The sequence below is a fragment of the Dryas octopetala genome, chromosome 1 (genome assembly GCF_963921425.1).
Source record: "Dryas octopetala chromosome 1, drDryOcto1.1, whole genome shotgun sequence".
In the NCBI taxonomy this organism is placed as follows: domain Eukaryota; kingdom Viridiplantae; phylum Streptophyta; class Magnoliopsida; order Rosales; family Rosaceae; genus Dryas; species Dryas octopetala.
The window spans coordinates 3,553,451-3,570,971 of record NC_141366.1 but is presented as its reverse complement, the minus strand read 5'-3'; the positions used below and the strand labels follow the sequence as shown (position 1 = coordinate 3,570,971).

At 35.8% G+C, this 17,521-nt stretch overlaps 3 protein-coding genes and 1 long non-coding RNA gene across 5 annotated transcripts; all 4 read left to right on the top strand.

The window, feature by feature from the left end:
* The first annotated feature begins 468 nt into the window (after positions 1-468).
* ATOBGM (GTP-binding protein Obg/CgtA) lies at positions 469-9,653 on the top strand. The gene is made up of 6 exons (XM_086228874.1): positions 469-568; positions 1,128-1,225; positions 6,359-6,505; positions 6,814-6,899; positions 7,027-8,683; positions 8,874-9,653. Exons 2-6 carry the CDS (start codon positions 1,219-1,221, stop codon positions 9,482-9,484), a joined length of 2,508 nt encoding a protein of 835 aa, XP_086085000.1. The 5' UTR covers positions 469-568; positions 1,128-1,218; the 3' UTR covers positions 9,485-9,653.
* Positions 3,870-4,745, top strand: LOC147296568 (uncharacterized). The gene is made up of 3 exons (XR_015120681.1): positions 3,870-3,940; positions 4,355-4,462; positions 4,701-4,745. It is a non-coding gene; the product is annotated as an uncharacterized LOC147296568 (long non-coding RNA).
* Positions 9,654-10,406: 753 nt separating the features above from the next.
* On the top strand, positions 10,407-13,342 carry LOC147296566 (GTP-binding protein Obg/CgtA). 2 transcript variants are annotated; one of them, XM_086252065.1, is made up of 7 exons: positions 10,407-10,515; positions 10,707-10,943; positions 11,062-11,170; positions 11,331-11,413; positions 11,504-11,566; positions 11,677-12,812; positions 13,135-13,342. In XM_086252065.1, exons 2-6 carry the CDS (start codon positions 10,809-10,811, stop codon positions 12,808-12,810), a joined length of 1,524 nt encoding a protein of 507 aa, XP_086108191.1. In that variant the 5' UTR covers positions 10,407-10,515; positions 10,707-10,808; the 3' UTR covers positions 12,811-12,812; positions 13,135-13,342. The 2 variants fall into 2 exon arrangements, with proteins under 2 accessions (XP_086108191.1, XP_086108197.1); XM_086252071.1 differs by lacking the exon at positions 13,135-13,342 and having other exon boundaries at positions 11,677-13,080.
* Positions 13,343-15,830: 2,488 nt separating this feature from the next.
* On the top strand, positions 15,831-16,824 carry LOC147296565 (metallothionein-like protein type 2). The gene is made up of 3 exons (XM_086235807.1): positions 15,831-15,989; positions 16,131-16,211; positions 16,482-16,824. Exons 1-3 carry the CDS (start codon positions 15,931-15,933, stop codon positions 16,579-16,581), a joined length of 240 nt encoding a protein of 79 aa, XP_086091933.1. The 5' UTR covers positions 15,831-15,930; the 3' UTR covers positions 16,582-16,824.
* Positions 16,825-17,521: the final 697 nt, after the last annotated feature.

The following is a 17,521-nucleotide window of genomic DNA, read 5'->3' as shown; positions in this document are numbered from 1 at the left end:
CTAACACCAACCATAACACCAATTCATGCAATATTGCTAAGCAAATGTACAAGATATAAGTAATACTTCTAAACCAGTACACAGTTAACATTCTACCGCCTAACAAAAGCTATTTGATTGTCTTTGTTAATTATATGGGTAGAGTAGGTTGAGCTAAACTAAACCTCTTTTTGAGTGTTCATTTTTATATTAACTAGCCAGGTGATTGGTCATCTAATCCAAATAGCTCTTACTTTAATAGACTTGGCTTGTATTGTAGCTTGGACCAAAGGCTCAGTCAGAGAGAGAGAGTGGACCATTCTCTGTGTCTAACATTCGTGGCGGGTAAAAGGAAGACTAACTACCTTCTTCTACAATTCTTGTTTTCCTTATCGTACACGCCACACGCCAATATCTCTCTCTTATATCACATATTTAATTACTTTAGTTACAGAATCAATAAGCTAGTTTTAATGTTTTGTAGTTCCAGTGATCTTCTTCCTTCTTTACCTTATTCAAAGCCTGCCATAGCTTTGCAAACTGTGACATATATGCTTCTAGTATAGAAGAGCGTTCCATGCTTCTTAAGGTTGAGACTTGAGAGCTCTGTTTCTGTTACTTTTTGGTTCATTAATTCCCATATTAAATGCTAACGTTGCTTGTTCACACATTAATTAGATGTACAAGTCTTTCTAGTATTTCATAAACATATTCACTTTGTTTTTGTCGAAGCTGCTTGATTCTTAAGTATAACGCCTGCAACTTCTTTCATCCCTCTATAAATCTCACTTCTTTTTATGTTTTGGGTTCAAGATTTTTTTTTTGGGGACCAAAACGTATATGGGTTTGATGAACTTTTGGTAAAGTTGCAAGCTTTACTGAATTGGGTATATGAAAATGGAATTGAGTTTTTTCTCCCACCCTTGAATTCTGATTAAGAGGCTCTGAGTATTTCAGAATATCTGTTATAAAATCCTGTGTTCCATATTTAGACACTGTTTGATATATGTTCTGTGTGAGAATAACATCTGATAGGCTTTTGAGCTCTGGTTGTAGACTTGTAGGTAACTTGGGAAATTTTATCTGAATTTATGTGCTTACGTTCATGTGTGGCTTACACGGTGGTTCTATATTCTATGTTTTTCCAGGCTTCTGCAAGAGAGTGGGTCTAGTAATTGGGATTAATACTCAAGTGGGTCTCAAAATTCTGAGGACTATATACTTTACCTTGTGCTAGAAATGGGGACACTACAAGAATGTTGTCAATAGATATCACCCATTTTATATCAGATTTGAATATGACTGATATTGTAAAAATTATAATATCAGATAATTTTTTAGCTGATTTCTAAACTCTATTAGATATCACATGATTTTTTTCAACTGATATATAATATTTTCATTTTTCTAAGAACTTATAAAGACATCAGTATAAATTATTAACTGATATCTTAACACAACACTTATAATTTTTTATCCTATCACTCAAACTGACTGATATGTAATGTGTTTTTCCTGACTTAAATTTTTTTGTCCTACTCCCAAGTCCCAAGTCCCAACACTTAGACATATACAGATATGCTAAAAATTAAAAACCTAGGTCTATCTCTCAGCTCACCTCTCTGTCTCTCTCTCGCAAATTCCATCTCGCAAAAACTGTCTCAGCTCATCAGTGTCACACACTCATCGTGGCCATCGCCGTCGCCGTCGCCACTCCCAGACTTCATTGTGAGTTCGTCTGTCTCTCTCACTCTCACTTCTCTGTCACTCTCACTTCTCTGTCTCTCTCTCACCCTCTGACTCTTAGCCTCTCGGCCGTCGCCGTCGCCGTCTCTTCCTCCTCCTCCCCCTCTCCCTCTGGTCTCCGTCTCCTCCAACAACCAGCCAAGGACCCGATTCGAACCCTAAATGTGTCAAACCCATTTCCAGCGATCCATCGTTTCTGGTGGCAGCAAGGTCTCGCGCCACCACCAACCTTCTCTCCTCGGTGCGCTGAACCTCCCAACCTACTCTTCAATCTCTCAGATCTACTCCCTCTGATCCGTCGTTCACCAAGGTCTTTGGGGTTTTACATAAAAGTTTGGATTTTCATTTCATTTTCCTCCAGCAATTGAGCGACCCACTGCCCTACCATCGGAGCCACCACCATTTTTGGTGATAATTTTATTTGTCAGTTTTTTAATTTAATTACTGATAGTTTTTATTTTAGTTTTCTGTGTTAATTTTAGTTTTTATGTTTCAGGTTGTTGATTATGCTTGTTTGAGGTAAGGAAATCCTATCTTGAGTTTTTTAATTTCTATTTTGAGTTTTAGGTTTCAGTTTTGGGTGTACCATAGTTGATTCTACATGCATTTCATACGTTGAAGTTGTCTAGTCAAATGGGTGTATGAATGTTAAGATTGATTGCTTCTATGAAGGTTGAGTTGTAGCTGATGTTATAAATCTTTGATATATGGTTCTGTTTATCCTTGAAACAGAGCTTTCAACAAAAGAAGTAATGGTTCTCTAGAATAATACCCGGGTTTTACAATGTAGCTTACACTTCATATATAGGGATTATAGAACATATAGTGATTTAATGTATGTAAGCTCTTTCTTTTGATGATGTTGGGTTATAGCACATATAGGTATTTTTTATTGTATGCTGTTGCATTTTTTTGTGTTTGAACAGGTAATATGGCAGATGCATGTAGCTAGAAAATGCAGATTGCTACACAGAAGTCTTTTGCATCTGTCAGCATGCATGAAGATAAACCATTTGATTTCTTGCTTACTTTATTTGGTACGTTTAAAATTTGCAAGTGAAGTTCCTATGCAGCATATTGTTTAGTGTTGAAGTTACTTATGTATTGATTGCTAGATTGCATTTTACTAAGAATCATAATTAAGTTCAATTCTTTGAGTTGATCAATGTATTAAAGACTGCTAATCTTTAATGATTTAATATACAATATATGGATTTCATTATCTCTTCAAAAGACCTTGGATTATAAGATGTTTAAAACATTTTTCTCTCTCAATATTTATTTTAAACAATGAAGGAAATACAGGAAATGCTTACAATTTTTATTTTTTTTTCTCTCCCTATTGGATGTGCACAATTCCCTTTTAGCCTTTTCATGTCAGAGCAATTGTACAAGTTAGCAATTCTTTCTTTTTATTACAACAGAAAAATAAACAATAATAACAAGCTTGTAGTTGAACGGAGGGGAAGGGGGAGGGCAATAGCTTTTGAATTTATAACATTGTCTATTTCTTCGAGTATGTCAGGCCTAAGTTTGTTACATACTGTATCCTTTCTTTAACTAGTATGGTGGATTTTGCAGAGGGTGTTATAGCAGGAGGTACAGCTGGTGTTATTGTTGAAACAGCTTTATATCTCATTGATATTATAAAGACAAGACTGCAGGCAGGTTAACTATGCAAATGACTTATTAATAATTTATGTTTTTATATTTGATGGATTTGCACCTCTGTTCAGGTTGGTTGATCCTTACTTTCAGCTGCAAGATATTAGTCTTTTTCTTTCTTCTTAGGTGACATTGAATCAATGCCATTCATTGGTAATTTTCTATCACACCCTCTCTATCTTTTTGTTTTGTTTTGGTAATTTTTATTTAGGGTTTCTATTAGGGATTTAGGGTTTCTATTTCTAATTCTCTGTTTGGGTCTTCAATTTTTAGTCTTAATTTGATGTTAATTTGCTAATTTTGTGTCTCAGATCTTGTTCCCTCTCTCATTGAGCTACCTCCCTCTCTTAGTTGTTAAGGTTCATCTGCTTGACTACATAAATAATTACTGATTATAATTCTGGGGGATGGTTGATTACATGACTCGTTTCTTTTTCTTATTTTGTACCAAATTATTTCTTTGTCTAGGTCTGAGTATGGAAGAACTGGAGAAGCTTGCCAATCTGGTCCCAGAGCTCAGAAGACGACTCGAAGAGACATAGCACATGTTGTCAGTAACTGATATACTGCACTTGTTGTGAGTAACAGATGCATTTCGATTATTGTAGCTAATGGTATTGGCCAATGAGATCAATTGATCAAGTTGATTGATCTTAGCTTTAGATTTTGTGTTGACAAATACACCTGCATAAATTATGAAAACACACCCCAATTCTTCTACCACCATTCATTGTTAGGTGAGAAATGTGTTGTGCAGTCAAGACTAATATAGATCATGTGATGCAATAAAAGTCATTAGACTCATGACTGGTAGCATATATATATATATTTTTTTTCTTTTTGAATTTTATTTGGATACTTGAGTTTGATGTGGTATGTGGTATAAGTCAGTAATAGTTTGAGTGGTATGCTTGGTATTTTCCACACTAGATTTTGTATGTAATTTAGTAAACATTCTTTGCAGGTATTAGAGTTCCAGCAAAAGAAATGCAGTGTCATATTTGATCTTTCACGCAATCTTGCAAGGGTTTTGGAGTTCTGTACCCAAAAGAAATGCAATGCCAAGTCTGCTGTCAGTTTCCATTTTATCTTTAATACTTTTATCTTGCCTTTCTTTATCTTTTTTATCTCTTTTTTGTTTGCTTTGATTTGATAATTCTGCTGTAAACTACCATTGCTCTTTATGGCAGATTTGGTACTTAAAAGATATGTGCATCTGTTACATTTATTAATAAAAAAATATGTCTAAATGAGCATAGTATTATATATTACTGTCTTAAATTAATTAAAAGTTCTGAAAATGTTTGCAGAGATTAGCAAGATGGAAAGTAACTTATAATATGCAGAATACAAAGTTTGATACATTTGAGTAAATTGAGTTATGCAGTTTATTGTTGTTAGATTAGTTTAAATGTTGATGTTAGTTGCCTTTTTATTAACTCATTTCAGGAGCATTTTCTATCTCTTCTTTCTGTGGATGCATGCTGATGATGATGGCTGTTTTACTGGTGAGAGCATCTTCTTACTTAAGAATGATATTCTTCTGTGTGTGCCTTTGTAGGTGGGTAGGTGGGTGTAGTGAGTTATGGTTTAAATGTAGTTTTAGTATAAAATCAGGCTTTCATTAAACATGGAATCCTTTATCTTTTACATTAATTAATTCATCGCTTGGTTTCAGGTTGGTGGATGAACTTGCTGCTTTGTACAAGGTATGAGAATGCACTTTTTTGTATGTGCATGTGCAGCATGTCCTATTTCCTTATGTTTAAAGTTGCTTTTCTTTTCTTTTTATTTCAGCTCATAGATTTTTGTGGTGCAGTTGATTCTGAAAATGAGATAATCATGGATCTTAATTATTGCAGATTTGGTACTGTTTCCACATCTCATGGATCAGAAGCATCTAAAAAGTTAGAGGATCAGCAGAAGAGAAAGGCTAGAGCAGATAGGTTTGGTCTCATGCCTCTTTTAATTTGGTGCTTGAACAGCTTCAAGAATTTGAATATTGAAAATCTCTAGTTATTTTGTTTCATTTATGTTGCAAAATGTTCTTAATGTATTTCTTGTTGATCAGGTTTGGGCTTGCTGGTTCCTCTTGCATTTGCTTATCGACACGGACAATGCCTCAAGGAAAAGTGAAGCCTTTCAAGGGACAAGTCCCTTATTATTCGAGTCATATATACTTTGTAGGTGATGTGTAGCTTAGTTATTTTGGTATATGCATGACTCTTTGGACATTAATGTTAGTTCTAATAGTTTGGCAGCTTGTAATACTTGACTTATTTTTATTATGAAATTATCAATGCAATTATTATATTCTAATGAATGTGTAATTTTGATTCAGTGTTTATATATTCATTTTGCCCTTATATTCAAATTATAGCCACAATTGTATGTTCAATTCATTAATATGCCTTTTAGGTGAAAAAAACTGATATATATCATACATTTCAAATTTCTTTTTTAAACTTAAAATAATAAACAATATCAGTTTTAGTCTAAAAACTGAAATGTTAAACCGTTTGATATTAGGTTCTCTCTGAGACCTGATATATAAACAATATTTAGATATCAGGGCCAGTTTCATACCTGATATTGATATCAAGATTTTAAATCATATTTTACCTCAAACCTGATATTGATACCATGATTTTATATCATATTCTACCTCAAACCTGATATTGATATCGGGTTATATGTCAGTATTAGTATCAAATACGATATCTATTGACCAATACTATTGATACTTGGATTTTATAGATATCAGAAATAATATCAAATTGGATATCCATTTTGTATTTAGGACATCAGGTTGAAAAAGAAAAATGATATATAAACAATGTTTACATATCAGTTTAAAACTGATATCTAAAATGTGAACATTAGATATCACGACGCGCTATATCAGACGGCTACCCAAATAGATATCAGTCCACGACTGATATCTATCGACATTTTTGTTGTAGTGGGAAGCACTTGCAGCGCCAGGACTCCAGTCTTGAGAGCAACCGTCCAGGCTGCATGTGGAGCCTGATGCATATCCTTGATTACCATAATTGGCGTAGTGTCAAAAAGATGCATCCACACAGAAAGCGCGCTGGAGGAAGACGAGTCAGTTGTAAGCTTTCTCAGATTCTCAATTCACCCCCAGCACATTTTTTCCTCTGTTCATGTGTGGTGCTGGTTTGCTAACTGATTGACACAGAAAGTCCATAGTGACACAGAGTTCATGAGGGCACTTTTTAAATTAGATGTCCAATGGAGTTTAGTGGTGATCATTTTTATAATGGAAGAAAACCAATATAATTGTTTGTTATTGGCTACTATAAATGTGTACCTTGTTTCACATAGCAAAAAACTCTAATAGAATTTGTCCAAGATATACATATGTGTATGTATATTGTCTAAATGTTCTCTTGATTGTAGGCAATGAAAGTCAAAAAGCAATTTTGGAGAACCGGGACATTGGTAAAAGGCAAGAGTTTGCAGTTACTGAAGCTGAACCCTTGCTGGTAAGTTCATGTCATTCTTTCATTTGTCACAAAATTCAGAAATGCAAGTTTTGCTTGGACACGTTGTATATATTTTTGGTTATGCAATGAAGGATAAACTGACAGTACCTAAATGTAATTATATTAGGTCAAACAGCATAGCACAGAAACTAGCTCTGCAAAGAAAAGGTCTAGAAAATCTCACATAAAAGCATCAGCTGCTAAAGAGAAACCAAAGGAAGAAAGCCACAAAAGCTGGATTTTAAGCTTCCCTGTGCAATCATGGTTGTGGCAAACCAGTGCAATACATGATGTAGAGCCTTCAGAAAATTGTTTGGAGAAAATAAGAAACACTGCTAGCGCTACTCCCAGCAGATTTCCGGATTCATCTCTCTTGAATGAAAAGTGTGCAGCCTGTGATTCCACGAATGCCGTGGACTATTTGGGGCATAAGCAGATTAGAATGAAGCAGGCACTTTGTCCCAAAAAATGTGAAAAAGCCGTGGAATCCTCACCAGACCAGAAGCTTTTGAAAGCTAATCAGCTGAACAGAGACATTTCAAATGACCAATATAGTGATCATGTTGACATTCTGAGGATATTTAAGGAAAACAAGGAAATTTTCTTTAAAATCCTACAAGATCCAGATTTTAATACAAACCAGTTTCCTGGCTTGCAAAAGTCCAATACCAAAGTCAGACTAACAAAATCAAGGTCATTTCCTGTTGCTGATTCATCTCGAGCAAGAATTATTAGGCCGAGCACACTCAAACACAAGCAGAATGAAGTTTGGTCCTTCCCAAAAGGAGAAAAACTGCTTTCTGGTACTCAGGCACCAAAGCTAGTGACACCTGAATCTAAAGAGGATTATTCTATAAAGTCCATGCCTTACATGGATGGTAATAACAGTGTAGACAATGTCATGAAACAAGAAACAAGCTTTTCTTCTCTAGGTTTTCCCAAGGGATTTAGTCACCAAGGGTGGAATCAATTGGTCATAAGTCGTTTCAAAGATCTAAAGCAGAAGCTAATGCATGCACTCCAGGAGAGCAAGCAGGAAAATATTGACACTTCCATTAAAGCACTCTTCCTTGAAGACCCTTCTGGAGATGATGGGAAAGAAATTTCAGAAACAATGGCGTTAACTATGGGCCAAGACAGAAAGAAGGTTGATGGTTTGGATGATAATCTTGGCAAGCGTCGTGTAAGAAGAACCTCCTCTCTAGATGAGTCACTTAGTAGATATACTCAGTTGTTTGAGAGTAGTTTCAGCAGTGAGAGTAAGTGGCATCGCTCTAGGAGCTTAAAGTTGAAAAGTGAAGAAAAAGTTCCTTCAACTGGGAATGCTCAGAAATCCACCAGAAGGAATCTGTCACTGCCTGATCTTGACACTTTTTGCTCCATCTTAAATGGGGCACCAAGAGATGCTCTTCGTTTAGGGATGCCAATTAAAAATGTAGTGGACCACAATACAAAAGAGGAAAATGATAGTCATATTGATCCCAAGTCAGTAAGCTTTCCTGGAAATACAGACAAGTCTGGACGACTAGATGCTGCTGTAGAGACAGAGTTTCAGAATAACATAGTAGAAAGAAGTGTCAACAGTGCAAATATTGCTGACACAGAGGACCTTAATGAGTATAAAGTTGAGCCAGCAATAGGAGAAAGCAGAACTCACCAGGAACAAGAGATTGGTTTCATGATGAATCCGGACAGCGAGCTAACACAACCAAGTGAAAGTTCTATTCTTGAACCTTGTTTTTCAGACAAAGTAACCAGCCATGCAGAGTTTTCAATCTCAGAAGGTAATCTTACTGGTATACCTCTTGTAATTGCACATTTATTTGTACAAGTCTCAAAAATTTTACTCTTTTAATCATTGCATTTAAACTATTCAATGTTTCAAGATGTTACACAATTAAAATTAATTGTTCTAATGCATCTTTTTCGTGCTATACATGATTTACTTGAATTGTTTTCACAAAATTGTATCAGGTTCAGAATTAAATCCTAGGAGCCCTCATGTGAATGAGCCAGATTCTTCTCTTGACCAACACAACAGGTGCAGCATAGATTCTTTACCGGCATCAATTATGTATGATCCTGACATCAATTATGTGAGAGATGTTCTTGAGCTGTCAGGTTTCATTGGTAATGAGCACCTTGGAACATGGCACTCACTGGACCAGCCTTTGGATCCTTCATTGTTCAAGGAATTGGAGGTTCACTTTCAGCATGAACTTGATTTCTACAAAGATGATGATGTTACTGGCAATTGGGATCACCAGCTTCTTTTTGATTTAGTTAATGAGACACTCCTTGACATCTATGAGAGATCATACACCTACTTCCCTAGGCCCTTATCCTTCAGTGGCTGCATCCATCCAATGCCTAAGGGCCACCATCTTCTTGAGGATGTCTGCACAAGAATTAGCTCATACCTCAGCTTGAGGCCAGAGATGGACCAGTCATTGGATGATGTCATGGCTCGAAATTTGGAAAAGGGTGACCGTTGGATGAACTTGAAATGGGAAACTGAGTGTGTGGCACTTGAACTTGAGGATTTGATTTTTCATGAACTATTAGATGAAGTTATTTGTAGTTGATATTGCTGAAGCCAGATCACAAGTTGTACATAAAAATTTTGTTTGTAGTTTATTAATATGTAAATGTACCTTAAAAGTTTGTTTGAAGTCCTCGTATTTGTACTTGAATGTCATCTTTGCATTTGAATCAAGTAAATGCAAAAGATTTCTGAGTAAAATTTGAAACTTGAAACTGGAACTTGGGACGAAACGGGATGACATCCCCTGCCCTAACTTCATTGTATGTATTTGTCATTACACATGTGGTGATCAAAATGAAAATGAGTCGTTAAAAGCAACAAATAGCAGGACAATTGGGAGTTTGTGACCTAAAAAAGTTGAATGTAGTAAACAACTTGTTTATTTTGTTTTGTTCGAAGATAAACTTTTGAATGAGGTTATGCATTCAGCTGCCGAGTTGATTATCCTAACATATTTTGCCTGACTTTTTTCCTATTTTATTCTTTGTTGCAAAAAATATGAAGAAATCATCTAAATCCATTCGGTGGTTATCTACCGAAACATCTACTAATATTCGGCAGATAAATGTTGAATAAACACAAATATTTCGGCAGATAACTGTCGAATGTCTGTTTTACCGAAAAATCCACCAATGTTCAACAAATAATTGTCAAATAACTATAAATATTTAGATAGATAACTGTCAAATGACCCGACGAACAAAATTGAAATTTTTTGTTTTAAAGGTAAAATTGAAATTTGAAATAGAGTAGTCGGAATAGTATTACTCTAAACTTTTTTCATTTTTTAGAAAGGTTCATATCGGACCAACACTTTTTTGATTAGTGTTTAGGGCTGGTGGATCTATTAGTTTTTTGGGCTGGGCTACATCGTAACTAGCCCATCAATCATTCCCAGCCCACCCAGAGCTTTTGAGCTCACACCCACAAAGCCACACACACTCTCTCTCTCTCGTTGCACGCTCTCGCAAGCCACACTCCACTCACTCTGGTAGCAACTAGCAAGCTCTTGCTCTCAGCCTTCCTTCCAATTTCAAAACTTTCACCCCAAGTCGCAAGCTTCAAACCCAGGTGAGTATGCTCTCTCTCTCTCTCTTGGTCTTCTTCGTTTAGACAAATTTTCCTGAATAAATGTGTTAATTTTCATTCGTTTGCAATTACTACCGTTTGAAAGGCCATCCAAATCTATTGAATGCCCAGAAAAAATATAGGAGAGACCATTTTTCTCACTGTTACTATCATATGCCATTTCATTTTTGTAGGTCTCTAGCTTTCACATGATAGCAAGGGAATAGCTAGTTTATATTCAAGGCATAAGAAGAGTTTAGGGTGTAGGGTTTAGGATAAGAAGAATAAGGAGACAGATGTGGATACACCGTGCAAAACCCTTTTGGCACATAAAGGCCTTGAGGCAGTCTTCCAAGCCTCCATGGCTTTTTTTGTTCTCTTCTTCCTACTCAGATAGTCCTCACAAGAAGTCCAAGCTTGCCCCTCTACAGGTTACTACATTCACCCCTCTCTCATCAATTCTTATTCTTGCCAGTTTTCTTGATTTTATTGGATTTTTTCTAAAACATTTTGTTTTTGAATATTTGGGATTTTTCTTTTTCTCTGTAGGAAAGGAGAATGATAGACAGGTTTAGGCTTTATGCTAAAGGGGGTGATGGTGGCAGTGGATGCTCCAGCTCCCGCCGTGGTCGACATGATCGCCGTGGCAGACCTGACGGTGGGTTCTCTGTAATACCTCAATCTCAATGTCTATAATCGTCTTTTGATTGAACAGTGTTTTATATATTTACCCCAATTCAAGCTACTTCTTGAGTTCTATGAAATTTTCTGTTTTGTAGCATTTTTGCAATTTTCATCTAACCCTGGAGCTAATGTAGGTGGGAATGGTGGAAGAGGTGGCGATGTGATTTTGGAATGTTCTCCAACAGTATGGGACTTCAGTGGTTTGCAACCTCACCTTGTATGTAACTCTCTCTTTCACATCTTTCTGAACAATGTATAGCTTTCTGGTTGACAATTGACAAAATTGAGCTTTAGTTATGTTCTGCAGATTGCACAGAGAGGGGGACATGGAAGCTCAAAGAATAAAATTGGCACCCGAGGAGAAGATAAGGTTTTTCTGTTTTTCGCAGTTCTGATTACCTGCAAAATTGTGTCATACTGTTTGTCATATGCCACCTAAATCAGAAAGCAAAATTTATTGTGAACTTTTTTTCTTGGTAGGTTATCCAAGTGCCCATTGGTACTGTGATTCATCTTTTAAAGGGTGAATTACCTTGTGCTGCTGAAAACAACGTTTCTAAAGATTTGGATCCATGGGAGATTCCAGGTTCTCCTATTGATGATTTAACTGGATCTGACCAGCAATCCGCCGCTAGTGGCCCAAATATGGCAGAGGATACCTGTAGCTCATCATCTCAACCTGAAAGATCTGTTGAGGAATCAGTGAGCATGAAGGAAACCACCCTAGTTGGATTGGCTGATGTTTATTCTCAATCTTCATCTTCTTCATCTGAGGTTTGCACGGAAGATGAGACAGAGGAAAAAGAACAAATTCAATGCAATGTTGCTGAATTAACAGTACAAGGCCAGCGAATACTTATTGCTCGTGGAGGGGAAGGTGGTTTGGGCAATGTGTCCAATGTGAAACTTTTCAAAAAGCCCAAAACTAATAAGGATATAGTCCAAGAGAACAATGCGTTAAATGCTCAAGCATCTGATGATGATCAGTTGTCCCTTGGTGGTTTCCCCGGTTCTGAAGCTGTTCTTATATTAGAACTAAAGAGCATTGCTGATGTGAGCCTAGTGGGAATGCCAAATGCTGGGAAAAGTACTCTGTTAGGGGCTATATCGAGAGCTAAGCCTGCAGTTGGTCATTATGCCTTCACAACTCTTAGACCCAATTTGGGGAATCTAAACTTTGATGACTTATCACTCACTGTCGCTGATGTTCCAGGACTCATAAAGGGTGCCCATGAGAATCGTGGACTGGGACATGCATTCCTGCGCCACATAGAACGCACAAAGGTTCTAGCTTATGTGGTAGACTTGGCTGCTGCACTGGATGGTAGAAAGGGAATCCCGCCTTGGGAGCAGCTTAGGGATTTAGTTTTAGAGCTCGAGTACCATCAAGAGGGTTTATCTGATCGACCATCCTTGATAGTAGCAAATAAAATAGACGAGGAAGGGGCCGAAGGAGTGTATGAAGAATTGAAAAGAAGGGTGCACGATGTTCCTATATTCCCTATCTGTGCTGTTTTGGAGGAAGGAGTTCCAGAGCTAAAAACTGGTCTTAAGAAGCTTGTGAATGGTGAAATGTCTGACAGACTCCTTTTAGATAAAATTATGGTTGATTAAAGGTTCGTGATGTTCAGCAAAAAATACTCTGGCATATAGCACAAGGATCATTTGTTGGGTTGTTGAGTTTCAGTTTGGTCCTTAATATTGCAAATTATCTTAAATTAAGGGAATCGATTAGGGTTAGTTGAAATTAAGGATTAATTGATAGAGCTAATTAGGGATGATTGGTAGGATTACCAGGAACTTCACACCTTGAAATTCCATATAAACCTATGTATTCTCTCATTTGACATTAATGCAATAGAATGATCTTCCTATTGTTTCTGTGTCACATGATGTAACGTCCACAGTGGTTCTAAATCAGGCTTTTACATAATGCAGAACTGGAAAACGATTGAAGAGCAGTCAACTTTGAAAAGAGGCAACTATTTCAATTCTATTTATCAATCCTTGGGCATGGCTTCCTCCACTCATAACACAGAAAAACAGTCAATTGCATATGGTCTAAGAATTGTACCAATCTACGTAATCTCTGTCTTACAATCACTGGAATCAATGAAGATCAAGCTCACCATTGTGATTTGTGAGAGCTTCCTTCTTCCCATCATCTCTCTCTCTCTCTCTCTCTCTCTCTCACACTCTCTCACACACACACACACACACACCAGATGATTTGTCACCATATATGTAATGTGTTGTTTGACTTCTAGTATGAATCAATAATTGCGTAGGAGTGTTCTCTCTCTCTCTCTCATCAGATGAGTTTGTCACCATATATGATGTTTAACTTGTAGTATGAACATTGAACAAGTAATTGAGTAGGAGTCCAACAATGGTCATGCTGATACGTACATGGCAGTTCCATTTGGCTGTGCAACCTATTAGTAAGTACACCATGCCCAACGACAATGTTATATTCATATAAAAGAAGTTTATTCCTGAGATGCATTGCCTCGCTTGCCAAGTTGAGGATGTGCTCTGTTCATTGGGTCAATCACCCCATCTTGTCTCGTCTTTATTTTATCTCGTGATGGCCTCCCATGTCCACCAAACTCGGATGAGGTGGGGGGACCAGTTTCATCCCCCATTTTTGGTTACTTATATGCTCACTACTTAATTTGGCTCTCTTCAGTTTTGATGGATTTTCCACTGGATTAAGCTTATCTGCTCATGACTCTACTGTTTTGTATCTGGTTTGATCCCCGTTTGGGACTTGCTTCTTGTATCTGGTTTTCTGCGTTTGGCCTTCTATACAAGTTTATGTGGATAGAAGCTCAACATAATTGTATATGAAATTCTAAACTAATAAGTTTGACATTTATATAATATATTCTAAAAGACATCAGCAAGTTAGAATAACTTTAAGGAAGGATGAATTTACAAAATGAAAAAAGAAAGGCAAATGGAGAACCCTTTATTATAAAAGAGGAAAAGAAAAAGAAAAGTAGACCACAGGTAGAGATTTGAAGAGAATATCATTCACTTTTGAGTCACAATCAAAGGAGGCTCCACATTCAGGGGATAGAAGCCCTTCAAGGCCCACCATATTGAATGGTGCATTATTAATGAGGGTCCTAGTTATCATATTTGCATCTATTTGCATGTGAGAAAAACTAGACCAAAATAATAATATAAAATAAATCTCAAACATGGAAAGTGGGAACTTCCCATAAAAATACATAAAATGGGAAATAATGTGTTTGAAGATGGAAAAAAAAGGTTTAAAGTTAAGCTAGCCTTTTCAATTTAGAATTTTATAACGATTATATTGAAATATATATATATATAATTGAATACCATAACTTTAAATATAAACACAATATTATTATTAGCAGGAACATGAACAAATAATTCATTAGATTTTTTAAAATTTGCATCACAAACTTCACTTAAAACCCTTTTTAGACTGTTTTTGATAGCATGGACTTTCCTAGATATTAGAGTGTGAACTTTAATTATCATGGTGGGTTAGATTCCACAAGGCCCACTAATTTTTTATTTATCTATAAGAAAAGATTTCATACCCATAATTAGGGGACCCAAGACAAGAACATTTCAAATGTTTCTTCACTTTGATGTGTACATTTCCGTCTGCAAAGTAGCATGCTCGCCATGCCTTCTTAAGATGCCAGTTACTTAACTTAGGATAATTAACATTGGCCAATGAAAAACTTAGGACAATTAATATTATTTCTACAATTGTTTAACTTATCCAGAAAAAATATCAATATTTTGTTTATGTTCTATTTCTGGGGTCCTTTCGATATGCCCAAAGGTAACAGATAAATATTTTGGATGTAGAAATTTACCCACAGATTATGACCTCGTTGTCAATTTCTTGTGTGTAATTTGAACGATCTATCCCAAGAATTAAGGACTGATATTACTATATGATGTTTTGGCCGTATTTTAGTCTTAATTAATTATCACTCTTTGTACTACTACTTGGTTAGTTGACTTGAGGCAAAGCTTTACCATTCATTATCCATTCTTTTCTGTTTTCCAACAATGAGAGAAAAGCCATCAAATCTAATAATTTCAACTTGACTAGCTTCATCTCAATAAGTTTTTCTAAACTAAAATCATTAAGTAAATATATGCATTTTTTACACATGTAAAAAAACTTGACAAGTGGGAAAAAAAGGTATTTATCATTAAAAAAAATCTCTTTAAATATTAACTTGAAATATATTGTTAACTCGTTTTTTAATACTTTTAATTTAATAATTATCTAACATGATATCATATCCTTGTAATCAAAGATTGTGAGTTCAAAATTTATAATTTTTCAATTCTCATTCTACACTTTTTTTATTAATTTGTAAAATATGACTATATGAGACAAAATGCACTTATTCATTTCACAGGTTAAGCTTTTGGTTCCTCCAGCAGTACCCAACAGAGGGAATTGGATTTGAGTGGGGCACATGAATAATGCCATAATGGTGTGCTGGATGGGCAAGCAAACTCTATTAAAACTTTATTAATTCAACCAATCAAGACACCTAGGATTCACCCACGTGTACGGTGGATCTGTAGCACTTCAATCCTCCATTGCATTATAAATAGCAGTTAAGGCCCTCCCAAGAAACTCATCCCAGACTTACAGTGAGTAGTGAATTCAATTCCCAGCATTAACTCATCCCCTAATTTTCATTCACCCAACTTTCAGAGAAAATGTCTTGCGGAGGAAACTGCAGCTGTGGCTCTGACTGCAAGTGCGGCAGCGGCTGCAAGTAATTAACTCTTCTATAATTCCTAGAAAATATTAATTACACATCTATTTCATACGTACCCTTAATTTAATTTCTTGTAATATCATGTAAACAATTAGTTTTCTTGTTCCCTAATTTTCTTTGTTCTTAATTATGTGCTAGATGTGGCATGTACCCTGACTTGGGTTACTCAGAGAACACCACCACTGCTACCATCATTGCTGGGGTTGCACCAATGAAGAGGTATGGCCGTATGGGGTTCTTTAAAGTACGGACATCGTATTCTAATATGAAAATGGCAACCCGTCAAAATCTAATTAATAGTTAAAAATATATCTGTATGTTATTAATTTGTACCATAACATTTTCATATTTTATGATCCCCTCAATTTCTTCTTGCACTTCAAGTCTGTTTTAATATTATGGCGTGCTGAAGTTAGTTTAATTAAATGAACAAAATTAATCCCATCACGTTTTGTTGCTAAAAACCTTATTTTGTTTAATTTCTTGTAGTGGCATGTCCTACGAGGCGTCTGAGATGAGCTTCGGAGCAGAGAATGGGTGCAAGTGCGGCTCAAACTGCAGCTGCGACTCATGCTCCTGCCACAAATGATCGAAAGCTAGACAAGGTGAAGACGGTCTCTCTATAAATAAGAAAGGAAAGAGAAGATGATAAATTGTGTGGTTGGATTTAGAGGTCTTGTATTGTAACTCTAAAATAAGATTGCCATATATGTGATCTGCAAATCCCATGTCCTAGCTAGCTAGGCAAGGATTTGTGATTTCTTTTGTGGTTACACCTTGTGTGTTACATCTTTCTTAATTATATGTGTTTGGTCTTCTGCTTTCTTGTGGATTTGATCACTTTTCTTTTATGTATGTTTGGGTTTGGAAATTATACCATATGTTATGCAGCAGTATGCATATGTGACACCAACACAAGTACTGGTCATGAAAATCATCTCCTTTTATTTTTCTGATGTGATTGGAATTGGATTTAAGACTTCAACTACGTCATAGAATTGATTAAATAGTTATTCATTTGTTTTATTGGGAGTCGTACTTTGTCTCAATCGAATATGTATCATCAAAAGGCCTTGCTAGTGAAGAATGCATTTAGGGCCGAGTAGAGGTAGTCGCCTTTACTCACCATTTCTCTACTATTAATTTGTCCAAATAATTCAATTTTTATATTTTGTTTAAAAAAGATGAAAGTAAGATGTTCCACAAAATGTTTCAAAGGAATTGACCAAGAACAATGAAAAATATTTGAGAACTTATTTCTCTTAAACAAAACTGTCCAAAAGTAATTCAAATCTTTCACGTATATTTCATCTCCATAAAGAAAAATTTCTGAATTTTGCTTCAAAATATGTTATTCCAAAGAAGGTTTTCATTATAAATCATACTCATTGTCCATGTCAACTTTTGTGTTTGTGGCTCTTTCTTTTATGAGGAATTGAGGATCATAATTTTTAGATTTTAGGTTGTGTTTTCAAGAAAAAGTAATTAGTATATTTGGAGAAAATTGGATCTAGGCACATATTTATGTC

Coding starts and splice junctions, on each gene's coding strand:
- ATOBGM (XM_086228874.1), top strand. Junction 6,506..6,813: donor TGGAGGAAGACGAGTCAGTT/GTAAGCTTTCTC, acceptor TCTTGATTGTAG/GCAATGAAAGTCAAAAAGCA. Junction 6,900..7,026: donor CTGAAGCTGAACCCTTGCTG/GTAAGTTCATGT, acceptor TAATTATATTAG/GTCAAACAGCATAGCACAGA.
- LOC147296566 (XM_086252065.1), top strand. CDS start 10,809: ATGTGGATACACCGTGCAAAACCCTTTTGGCACATAAAGGCCTTGAGG. Junction 11,414..11,503: donor GTGGTTTGCAACCTCACCTT/GTATGTAACTCT, acceptor TATGTTCTGCAG/ATTGCACAGAGAGGGGGACA. Junction 11,567..11,676: donor GCACCCGAGGAGAAGATAAG/GTTTTTCTGTTT, acceptor TTTTCTTGGTAG/GTTATCCAAGTGCCCATTGG.
- LOC147296565 (XM_086235807.1), top strand. CDS start 15,931: ATGTCTTGCGGAGGAAACTGCAGCTGTGGCTCTGACTGCAAGTGCGGC. Junction 15,990..16,130: donor AAGTGCGGCAGCGGCTGCAA/GTAATTAACTCT, acceptor ATTATGTGCTAG/ATGTGGCATGTACCCTGACT. Junction 16,212..16,481: donor GGGGTTGCACCAATGAAGAG/GTATGGCCGTAT, acceptor AATTTCTTGTAG/TGGCATGTCCTACGAGGCGT.